Here is a 12785-nt window from a genome sequence, read left to right on the forward strand (position 1 = left end):
AAGGGACAAACGGAAATAGAGGACAGCGACAAGCCTCATACTAGAGTCTTTCGCAATTCGGCCGGCTTTGTGGAATAAAGGACGGCTATGCTGAAACACGAGCATCATGCATGCGAGGGTGTCTCTGGCAGGCTTGCAATCACTCGTGCTTACTTCACCAGCACAGAATCACTAAACGCCTGCCAAAGGTATCATCGCGAGCACCGTGCATGTGTTTTAGCATAGCCTCCTCTATACTCACAATGCCTGGGAGCTCGACGATGGAGCCATAAAGTGCCCGGTCGCAGATTTGGAGCGCGAGGATCTTGTATCACAGAGCATCGAAGAGCCTTTTCTCGGGGAACCTGGACGTCAGCGCACAGCCTGCAGCAGCGGCGAGGACCCGAAACACACTTGTTAGCTCCGGACAAGTGTGTTTCGGCGTCTCGCAGCAGTCACGTGGCTCACATTTCACCCGTTGTCCGCCGCTCCCCCTTACCCCTTTCGACGGCCGCTTCTCGCGGCGATCGGCCAGGCTTTGTGAGTATATTGGAGGATATGGCTTGATGCTTGTCGCTATCGTTTGTTTCTCTTTTATTGCTCTAGTGGGACTCGCGCATAAATTACTCATGCAACGCACTAACGTTCATGTGAGCACAATCAGAGCTCGCAGATGGTGAGCTCATTATTAACACATCTATATATATACCGTCAATTATGGGCTCAAAAAAAAGCTGAAACGGAAAAACAAATAAATGTTAAGAGTGCCTAGATGGGCACGTATTGCAAAGTAATGTTTCTCCGAAGAAAATGTAGTACTTAGAAGGGTCGAGGGAATAAAATATGCATTAGATTACAACGCGTGACCAAACTTATTTTGTTCACTTCTACACTGCCTTAAAATAATCTTATATGAGATGCCCGCTACTAGGACAACGCAACAGAAATATTTCTCTACTGAGATATGCTCTTCGTTCATCTCAAAAAAATTTAACTTGCCTATATAATTTCCTGCAGAAATTATTCTCATTAACGGAATATAGCGTTTATCTTTGTTTATTTATTATATGCTATATCGCCGGAAAGCCCACTAATATACGTGAAATTTATAACATAAATGAATGCAAGTAGAAGGATTTAATCAAGACATGACTATAGTTCGTAAGAAAACGATGCAATTCTTCTCAGTGAGTCTCGATGATATTCTCTGGACTTATTATTTATTTTTTAGTCGGCAATCATTTGAGTATTCTAGCGCAGCTGAATTTCTTTGAAAGCTATGAAAGTGAACTCATCAACCTCAGCCCAATAAACTTTTCCAAACTATTTATTTTGCTTAAAAAGTAGTTGATAATAATTATTATTACCGCCTAGATCTCCTCATATGAAAACGGTTATTTCCTGTTTTTCATTTACAGCGGGGGCATGCTCGAGATACACAAACGGGGAGAAAGATAATTTAATGAAGATATGTGGACGACGCGGAATACAGGATACAGTTTCTGAACGAATTATTAACGGCACAAATGCAACTCCGGGCCACTGGCCGTGGATGGTGGGGCTGTACACTAAGGAAGATCAATTCCATTGTGGTGGCGTTTTACTTAGCAACCAGTATGTCTTAACTGCTGCTCATTGCTATGGGTATGTATACACTCAATCCATCTGCTTTTTTTTTTTCAGGACAAAAATAAAGTTGCGAGACCCTCCGTTACGTTTTGGGATTTCACATTGGTTAAATTGGGTTTATAAGAGTCGAGCTCTTGACGAGGTACTATCTTGATCACTATTAGCGAGAACGTCAGTGTGCGTGCTCTTAAGTACTACGAGAGCACTCTACCAGCCCGGCAGATAACTAAAGAGCATCCGAATCGCTATACTGCAATCCTGCCATGCCGAATGCTCTGATAGCGTGTGATGCCAAACGCTCACCTGTTCCCGCTAACTGTGATTAGGACCGTACGCAGACGGGGCAGACAACTTTTGGGGCTGCGTTTACTTAATCCTCTACGGAACACTTCCCAATTTTAGTTAATGTTTTCATAAACTGGAAAATAACCACTGCTTCAAGTCGTTACAACAATTGACTGATACAGTGGTTTTCGATTTTGCAGACCCTGTTTCTATATTAAAACATATGAATATTTTTACTAATTCAAAAGCTAAAGAAGCAAGTTTAGTTAATTATACGACCAACTCATCGCAAAGATTAGCTACCCACATTATGCAACCCTGACCGTATAACTCGCCTGCGCAAGCCGCATTAGCGCATCTTATACGAATGTTTTGAATAAATCTGAATTAAAATGGAACATGTATCGCCGAAGTGTCGAAACGGCATTGAAAAGTCCGCATGTGCGTAATATGAACGCAGTATTAGCGTATGCGTGGATAAGTTTAAATACTTTTATCCTCACTTCGAACGAGAAATATAACCCCCTCACAAGATTTCGCAGTTTAAGCTCCATTCTTATAGAAAATCTGCGTGAGTCGCACCATTGTCTAAGGCTCACGGGCGAAATTTTTTTTTGAAAACAGAATCGCAAAAAGTATTCGGGAAAATACGAACAAATGTATTCCAATAATTAGTAAAGTCGTGATTGTAGCCGAATCACTGTCTAAAGTAAGTTTACCCCCCCCCCCCCCCCCCCAATTCGTGGGTTTGGTGGCTATTAAGATGATATTTCGGTTAATTGTTTACTTTGATAAATATTTTGTTTTGGATAACACGCAACGCTTGAACTCCCAAAAGCACGGTCCTTGAGGAAGCCACATTTGAATAGCTCACGATAAGTGTAGTAATTAACTGAAATGTCAAATGAATTCGTAATTAGTGAAAAAAAACATATGGTTCCAATTAGGAGCTTGCTGAGCGGCATAAAAAAAGCGAAGTCAGTGAAATTTAGCATGATTTAGAGCGCCTGAGAAACGCGGTGGTGCGTTAAAGTTATAACTCGTGCAAGAGGTGCAACGCTATCCGCGACTAAAAGCACGTGTTTTCAGGCCCTCACGGAACAGCTTCGTGCTTCCACCACCACGCGACCGAAAATCCCGTTGCATAAACTTTAATTAGTGCGAAACCGTTCCTGGAAAAGTTCGAATATGAAACGCTAGGTGGCCGTTTGTTTAGTTGAAGCCGGAAATTGTGGTGCGAAAGCGCGGATGTATAAAATAACACCGTCGTGCACCTAGTTTAGTACTGCGCTTTCCACGGACTCCAGAATCTTCTAACATTTGATGAAGAAATGGTTTTCGACGACGCTCAGCAAGCTTATAATGGAAACCATGCTTATTCTTACTAATTGTCAAGTGCATTCGCATATTGTACTTAATTTACTTTTTTACTTGTATGTCTCCCTGGTCGCATGACTCACGTGCGTAGACTGCATTAGTGTGGTTTTCGCTGCTTGTTTTAAGCAAAACTCTAAATACTAAACACAATAACAGTTCACATATATGATGTGACCGCGACTTTGATTAGCGATAAGCAATGACGCTTTCGTTGGAAGTTGCTGAATCAATCTCTATAGATTAATTATTTCTCCAAAATAACTACACACCTCAAAAAAAAATACGTGCGAGGAGTTTAGTTGTGATCAAATTACTGCAGCAGCTTTTGTTTCTGTCTTAGCTGGAACGCTCGGTATATGCATAGAATACGTTTCTTATATTCCATAGTTATCAGGCCTTAAGTAGTGATATCACTAACCGTTTTTTTTTTGTTTGTTTTCCTCCATCATTTGAAGTGGTGGAAGCGATTCATCTTTTGACGTAGACTTCAGTAATTCAACAACAAATAGTTATTTTTGCCATTTTTCTTCCATTCCCCTAATGCTTCAAGATCCGAGAACACTACAGACTTCCTTTCTGTTCGCCTGGGAAGTACGAAAAAAAACAATTATACCGTACATTGTCAACAAAACACAGAGAACTATCTAGAAAGAAGTGATACAAGAGCCGTCCATGAGGATCTGGAAGGCCAGGTCATTTGCATGGAAGTCGATCACGTCTGTGTACCCCTTCAGGACAACTGTACCCTTTTCATGGTATGTATTGTTGTTTTAAAAAAAAAAAGCTTTGAACCGGTTCTTGTTTAAACTACAGTATTATCTTACAGAGGGACCTTGCAATATTGAAGTTAAGAAAACCTGTCAATTTTACAAAGTACATTCAGCCAATCTGCCTTCCTCAACACTGCGAGGAACCACCTTCAAGTGTCGACGTGTATGCTGTTGGCTGGGGCAGAGTTTATGGTAAATAGTTTTCCCGCCTCATTTTGTTCCACATATCAATTATCGTAAACAAATAAGAGGGACAAAGATTTTAGAAAGAATATAAAAGTCAAGCCTTTGAGTGATACAGAGTTTGCTGCAGTATACGAAAAAGGCAGGTCAGTGGCAGGAGTGGATTCTGAAATGCTAAAAGAATGCGGGTGATTTTATATATTTCCTTAAATTATTTCTTAAGGACGGCGTGCGGGCACTCCCTCGTTTCTGAAATATCTGATACAAATCAGATTTTTTTGTCACGGTAGTGATTATCGATCGGGGACATGGATAGATCTACTTTGAGATACAGAAACAAGCAATAAAAACAAGAGTGCCCTCATTGGTACAGTCACTGTATTAGTATAACTTACCTTCATGTCTGTAATTTTCACTGAATATTTTATATAATGTATTTGCGAAACCAATAATAGCAAATGCTTATATACACACAAAAAAGTTCCGGAGACACGGCGGCACAATGGTGTATTTAATAATTGAAGCTATGAATCGTATCCACTGACCTAACTGTTAACGCAGATTTCCCCGACAGAATGTTTAAACGGATAATTGACTAAAATTGAACTCTTTTGTATGCTTTTATGGGCATGATAATATAGTGGCTGCGAAAATGAGCATCAAAGAATCTTAACACTGACGCGACTCTGATTCTCCAGGTACAGGGCGTTTACCACAACACAACACGCTGCTTCAAAAGTGTTCCCAACATGTTCGATACGCAGCTAAATTATATTGTGCACCTATAACAATCAAATCGACGGGAATTGTTAAAAAAGTAATCACGAGCCTTTGTGATATTTAGTATATTATTGATTAAAAACCGTGATGCATAATTAAGAATGACAATGAAGCTTCTTCCAGTAACAAGCTCAGCTTGCGGGGTTGTCTTTGAAGTGCAAATGAAACGAAGCCAGACTTGCCTTTGTCCGTCAAAATATATTGTAATCGTGCAGTTGTATTGATCTTCGTTGCATTTCATGGCCCCAAGTTAGCATATAGTCAAACAAGAATCGCCAAGAAAACGAAATATGCGTAAAGATAGCTGCTGAATATGTTGGTCGAACGGAACTTTGGTCTGCGAAAATGGTGACAGCCGAAAGCAGGGCCAGGAGAGGAGAAGGAGGAGGGGGGGGGGTACGCATGCACGCAATATTACATTTAAAAATGTCCACTCTGTGAAACCGCGTTCCGTAGCTTCGGTTGTCATCACTTTAATTGCATACTAAGTAGCTGGCAGCTGGACATCCGGAAAACATAAATTGTTTGAAGGCAGTAAGTAGTCTTATAGTCCCAACAACGCTGAAGGTCACGTAATGAGTGTGGCTGAAGCGATGGCGGCTGAAGCGTAAACTCCAGTCGCCTAAACACCGCTCATGTTAACTCCGGTCGCTTAAGCTCGTAAGCGCAGGTGCGTACGCGCCGATCGCGTAAGTGCGGGTCGCGTAAGCTCGTAGGCGCCGGCAGCTGAAGCTGACCTGACGTCCTTGACGTCATCCTAGACGTTGTCATTGAGGTGGTCCTAGCAGTTTTCCTAGACGTCTGTTATACCAAAACTGCAAAGGCAATTAGCGCTCTGACTATGCACTTTTGGTACTGCTTGACTGGCTCCGTCGGTGGCTGCGGTGGGACTTAATGTGAAACGGAGTCCACAGGCCACCTTTGGCAGCGAGTGATTCCTAGCCCACCATACTTAGTCCCTTGGGTGACCGTCGGCGCCCGCAGCTGATTCCTGTATGAAGGCCATTCCTCCTCATGTTTACTCATCACACCACGGGCAAAACATAAATGAAAGAAAGGGGAAGGTGGAAGGTAGCTGGTGTAAGTTCACAATTGTAAAATTACCCGAGACTGCGGTGTCGAGGCAAAACGACAGGAAGGAGAGAATACTTGAACGCAGCTCGAATTTTCATTGCCATGCAATTCATTTTTATATGGGCTGAACAAGAAAGTGGGAGAAAGAAAACCGGGGTATAGGGAAAAAAAGCGTAAATAATATAATCTAAGGGGTAAAACACACGATATGAATATTATCTATATCAGTCAGTTTGAGGTCCAAACGATGTTGAAGCTCGATTATCCAAAAGATAGTTCACAGTTTGAACAAACACATACAAAAGAGATGACCTCAAAGCCGTGCATCTTAAAGAACACGCATGTACGAAGAAAACATAAAATAAAAAAACGACAAAAAAGACAACTTTTACGACAAATATTTCCCCCTCCACCCCCACAGAAGCTAGAGGTCAAGAAATATTTTCCACTCGGCCTCCAAATATTCTACCGGCTTATTTACTAACTTTCTATGGTTTCCTATTAAAATTCACTTTAAAAAAAAAAATGTTTGTAGTCATTATTGTCTGTTGAAATCACAGAAGACGTCAAATTACACTACGGTACACAATTGTTACTTTCTTCGGCGTGCTTTGAAACTACCGAATACGGATTCTTATTATGTACACACCGTCTATGTTCGCTCAAACGGTCATTGATACAGCGCTTGGGTTCACCAATATAGCGCAAACCACAGTCAAATGTGGTTTTGTAGAGACTCGCTGAAACACACGCGAGACTTCTTGCTGTAAGGTAATTTTTTATAGCTGGAGTGAAGGTAATCAACCTTTTAAAGCTGTAGTCTATGCTTATTGCTGTATGGGACCCAAATTTAGCGATAGATATGGGGTTATGGTGTATTAAAAGAAAAAAAAAACGGTAAGACAGCATCGTTCTCCTCCCCTCCTCCCCAGAACTTTTCTTAGCATTCCTTTTGGAAGAAACGACTTAGTGCAGCTACTTGTACAAAAGCTCCTGAGGGTATTTTGCCTCGTTGAGACGGCTGAACAGTTTTGGTAATGACTCCACTATAGAGTGAGCGCTGGGCTTTTGGACTGCGTTACTTAGGAGATGGCTCACTAGACCCGACTTCAAAGTTTTTTAATGGCAGCTGGTGTACAAAAGAATTGCTTTTGCCGTCGCCTTGCCATACGGTCTGTATACAAACGCGGATGTAGTCCTAACTGGATGTCTAAATTGTGGAAAATGTTTTTCTCCGGCCTCTTTGTTGAAAACCGCAACTTTGGTGCCTCCCTGCACACTGTGTTTACAATTGAGCTTGTTATAATTACAATCCATGGTTTTGAGGCGACCTCTTTTGTATGTGTTTGTTCAGACTGTGAACTATTGATTGAACAATTCAGCTTCAGCATATTTTTGACATCAATATGTATGATACAGTTCGTGTTCGTACCAACTATTTTGTCCTTGGGAGCGTGCCACTGGAGAGTTTTCCCCTTTCCATGTTTTCCCCTTTCTTCTTTTTTTTTGTCCAGGTCAGATATAAATGTATTTCGTGGCAATATAATTTATGCTGCGTTAAAAAAATTTTTCCTTCTTCCTGTCGTTTCTCTGCCTTCACGCAGTCTCGGGAAATTCTAGAATTATGAACCATAGCGTATCGAAGAGATAGCACAGCTTGCGATGGATGACAGAGTTTCGAAAAAAAATAGCAATTGATAGAGTAAATTGCACAATAAACCTTCTCTGTCGCGATTAACTTCCTTTACCACAAGAGAATTCTGATAATTCAAAAGTACTAAAGATTCATGGCCCTACACACGCCCATTAAAAAGCAAAACCAAAAAACATTATCATTGAAACCTGCACTTAAAACACTCTACGCCTGAGGAAGCTTAAACTTGTGTTAATAATTCTGATGAATCCGAAGATCACAGGTGTGTGTTGAGTGTGCAGCGCATCCAAAACCACCCAAAGGTCAAAGCAACTAGCAGAAAAATTCACAACGAACGGGCGACACACGTGCGATACATATTGTGTTTCCCTGTTTTTTCCAGAATTGTCAATGCAAGATTAATTCTGTTTAAAAAAAACATAACATTGATAAAACTAAACAAAACCTGAAAGTATTTTTTTATTATCTTTTATTACGGAGCGCGTTGGTATTGTCTCATCTTTCTGTACGTAACTGTAGCTCTCCCTTAAAAATGTATTATTTTTGCATGGCTGAACCTATATACTAATCTCAAAATTCTATTTTATTTACAAATGCATAGTTTTGCATTTTCAATTTGGTTAAACATATTCAGTTATATGAAGCTCCACGTTATAAATATGAAACAATTACTGATCGGCTATGGGCCGCCCAATGATAGTTTAAAAATTCTTAATGGGGGCGCATTCCTAATAAGAATCAAATGTTTTACAAATCTATTCAGATTATGAAAGTTTTTCTGACGAGACGGATGAACGATTAAACGAAGGAGATGAAAACGTGAAAGATTCCGCGGGTTATGAGAGTTCAGCAGAAGAAACGAACGATCCGTCAACGTCGGAAGCAGAGGGCGTTTTGGTATATTCGGACCCAGAAACCTTAATGGAAAGAAATATATCCTTAATTACTCACGAACAATGCGAACGACTACTTGCCACAACTGTTCCAAAATACGCCCTATGCTCCCATGGGGGAATATGTTATGTAAGTATGAAATATTGCATAATTCCCTAAGAATAAAATTCATTTCGTCGGCAACTGCACGAAGAACTAAATGACTCCTCGTGTTGTAGGAAAGGTGCATGCATTTGTAACTAAGTTTAACTTTGGCGTTTTCGCCTGGATAAATCTAAAAAAGATGTAACCTGCATGCCTACAATGTAAACAAATTAAGAACCCTACTTAATTTGGTAACGCGATGTATTGGTTCAGTTGCCAGCCGAAAGAAAGCGTGTTAATGGGAACTGGGATTGAAGAAATGGGCATCGCAAATTGTGTTAAAACTTTTTGAAACTCTATTCGTCTTATCTGTTCTAAAACGAGCTGAAAACGGTATGGTTGCATTCGCTTTTGTATCCAGTAGATGCTCTTCATATTGGCAAGTTAACATTGTGACATTCCTGGCACCAGGATTCGAAAATGTATTAAGTGTAAAAAGAAAGTCTAAAAGTTTGCACAGAGCGATGCGCTCTGTGCATCTGCTGCTGCTGAACAAGAGGGTCGCAGTCCTTATTGAAGACTCCTATTTAACTATAAAATAAATAGGTCTCACGCAAAAAAACAAAAAAAACGAGATATCGGCTTAGATATATGAACTTTTAGTCGCTGAAAGCTGGAACTAAGTGAGAATGTGACGTTAGCGAGCGAAAATCCATAATGTTAAAAACAGGACGTCACTTGCATAAAAGAAATGCAGGAAATGAAAGACAAATATGAACCGACGTCCACCTGAGCTTATTTGTTATAAAAACAAAAGTAACATTGTAAATGCCTGCAGCCTGCACTTCAATAATAAATAAAAAAACTTCCCAGCCAAAAAAAAAAAAAAATCCAACATTGTTTTGCTTGTTGACGATTCTTAAGTAAATTCAACAAACGCCCAAGTGCCATTTTGTTGAATTTAGAACTGCATGGCTAACGTGAACGTCAGTTCACATAGAAGTTCTTGTCTCTTTCTTGGAATTTTTGATTTAGATAATGCGATCTCAAATTGCGCGTTCTCTAACTACCGCTAGCGTCTCCCTGTCTTGACGTTTGAGCTTTCGACCATGCGTAGTTTATTTGTACGACCCCTAAAACCGAGTGTCGTTTTTCTCAGTTGAACCCGGTAGAATAGTGATGCGAGCACGATAGGGCGAGGGTGAGCGCCCTCGGTTGCAGGTTATTTCCGACACTTTTTCGCACGAAGAAACCAAGCAGAAACTTACAAAGTAATCGATGGGAACGCAAATGATAAATGTAAGCAAAGCTGTGCATTTGAATTCAGCGTTCGACAACGTGTCAGTGAAGTTTTCACGATCCGTTGTTGCAACCACTAGAGCTGCGTTAAGCAAACGATTGTGAGTATCAAAACAAAGACACTAATATGTTTGTTTGAAAAATCTTCAAATATTAAGTGTTATCAAAAGACAGCCGTCCGCGTGCCTTCATGAAGGTGAACGAAACGCTACGGTACACCAGCAGATGGGGCAGAAGTAGATAAAGCATTTCACAGATTGTTTGATATCAATTTGAATATATTTTTCGTTCTTCTTCGATATGAATATACTTTTCTTAAAAACAGATTGAGAGTCCCACGGGTGCAGTTTTTCCCCATTTAATTATCAAACAACGCGCACATCAGATAAGAGAGAAACCGTCACAGCAAGTTAGGCAATTCACTAAAATCTATATTATGTCACTGTTAACTATTGGTTTCAGGGATGTTGCAATCGAAGTGTTGACTGCAATTTATTTAGGAGGCCAGACCAATTAAAAAATTCGAAAAAGCTAATTGTTTTCTAGGTGTCAATCGATCTTCCTTTGCATTTTCTTTTTTTTTACACTTTCCAAAGTGTTACGAAAAAGAGCGCCGCAAGCGTTCACAATGACACTTAGGAGAATGTACATGCCCATTTCAGTCATGTCATTACTATTTCACCAGCACGTCCGCGGTGCATGCGCCGTCGACACAGTGCCTTAAAAGCGACATAATTGAAAATATTGCGTCACTCGTCTAGGCGGCATTGGGAGCAGGCCTTCGGAGCTCTACATAAGCTCAATTTTAAAATCTGGCAAATAAAAAAAAAACCTGAAAATTCGATTACTGGATCCTTCTTTTTCTCAAATTCATTAAATTGGTAATCTTTCTAAGAATTTTGAGTAACTATTGCAATTGTTACATGCTTTGTGAACCCGTTTCTTAAAATTTTTATGATTGTGTTTTGGTTATTTGGCCGACTTACTGCGATGTTTTTTTCATCATACAATGTCCAGTGGGCTTGATAAACAAAAGCTCCAGACAACAGCCGTGCAACTCTCGCTTTTAAAATAGAAATCTGTTCAAGCATAAATTAAACACCCTGTGGAAGGAAACATGAACTCACCAGAGTTCAGGCAGAGAATAGCTGCACGCGTTCGCACAAGCGTCCATCTGCTTGGAGAGGCTGTCGGATACCACTAGCGAGAAAGGACTCTATTGCTTTTTGAACCAATTGTCAACCGCAGTTATGTAGTGCGCTGCGGAGTTAAATTGTAGTCCTATTAGATTTCCTGTAGGGTTTGAGCAACTAAAAGTCATATGGCGACATATCGGGACTGTAATCTGGATGTAGAAAAACCTCCTATTCTTCCTGTGCTAATGCATCTTGCACAATGGTCGCAACATGTGGACGAGCGTTATCGTGTAACAAAACTATACCAGAGGAACGCGTCAAGCGTGTCTTATTCCCAATTGCTCTATGCAGCGTGCTCAACGGGCCAGTAATTGTAGCGTTTAGCACATGATTTTCAAGTCAGCCACTTTAAATTTTGCCAACAAAAGCCCTTTATGGTGAGGCTCTCCTTGGACTGATACCGAATCGCACTTACCAAGTTGTCAATGGCGTTCAATACAAAGTCCAATATAAACCAGTCTTGTGGATAGGATGAATGATTCCTCTCTTGCATTTTTGTCTGTACACATCGCGATAAGTTCAGCCTCATCGAACTCCTCGTTCACCGGTCTACGTGACGCGACATAAACAGGTTTAATTTGATCACGGCTTAGAAATAATTTTATATAGTTCTTTTTATTTTTTTTAAACAGGTCATCAGTACGCTCGTACTGTTTTTATTTGTATTGCCGTATACCCAAAAAAGCGTTCTATTTCTGTATCACAATTTTTCATAAAAAGAAAGATACAATTGATGTACATATCTGTTTTCGCATATAGATAACATTTTGGAGTCGCCGAGCGAAACTTTTGACCTAGGGTGGTAGTCGTTTTTATTTCTGCAGTTTTTTTGTTTCTCACCGGAACGTAGGAGCTACACACGTATATGTATAGTGCTGAACAAAACAAAAAAACAGGAACAAAATGTTACCAAACAGTGAAAGCAGTTAGTATGGCGTGAGTCACAAATATGCTGCATTGAATCAGCTGGACTGGCTTGTTCTGATGATATCCCAGGTGTATTTAGTTAAGTTCTCTGAAAACAGTTCAATACTGAATCGTTTGATTTGTTTTCAGGGTGACAGCGGAGGACCCTTGATGTACCAAAAAGAAGGGCAGTGGTTTCTTGCTGGCATTAACTCTGTTGTAGGCGGTGGTTGCTATAACCCTACTCGGCCAGCGATACATGTTAAGGTGTCACACTTTACTGAGAGCTTTATTTTACCCTTGATACTGGAATATTCGGAGTCAAAATCAGCGAAACCTAACTTATGTATCGCGGACGAGGTTCGAAAGCAATGTGTGATTTCCTTTTATAACTCTTACAACATGTCGATAGAGGATTCAGGAGGAGACGAGGAAATTAGTGAATAAAAACGTTAACAGCTCATCGTATACTCATGTCGTGCATCTTCAAGTCACTTCTAATAATACATTTTTTTAGCCAGCGGTTTGGGGAGAATTGATACCGGCGCTGATTACAACACTAAACGTCAAAGTTTACTTAAGGGTAGTATATTTTTTGTTCATCCAGAACTAGACCTTCCCCGAGTGAGTATTGTAACATAAAGGCGACTGCAACTAGCATGGAATAGAAATAGA

At 40.3% G+C, this 12785-nt stretch overlaps 1 protein-coding gene across 1 annotated transcript; it reads left to right on the top strand.

The window, feature by feature from the left end:
- The first annotated feature begins 1402 nt into the window (after positions 1-1402).
- LOC115329808 (enteropeptidase-like) lies at positions 1403-12557 on the top strand. The gene is made up of 5 exons (XM_040223543.1): positions 1403-1623; positions 3821-4025; positions 4097-4232; positions 8495-8754; positions 12261-12557. The coding sequence occupies exons 1-5, from the start codon at positions 1442-1444 to the stop codon at positions 12555-12557; spliced, it is 1080 nt and encodes a 359-aa protein (XP_040079477.1). The 5' UTR covers positions 1403-1441.
- Positions 12558-12785: the final 228 nt, after the last annotated feature.

Source organism: Ixodes scapularis, unplaced genomic scaffold (genome assembly GCF_016920785.2).
Source record: "Ixodes scapularis isolate PalLabHiFi unplaced genomic scaffold, ASM1692078v2 PGA_scaffold1__304_contigs__length_218370807, whole genome shotgun sequence".
In the NCBI taxonomy this organism is placed as follows: Eukaryota; Metazoa; Arthropoda; class Arachnida; order Ixodida; family Ixodidae; genus Ixodes; species Ixodes scapularis.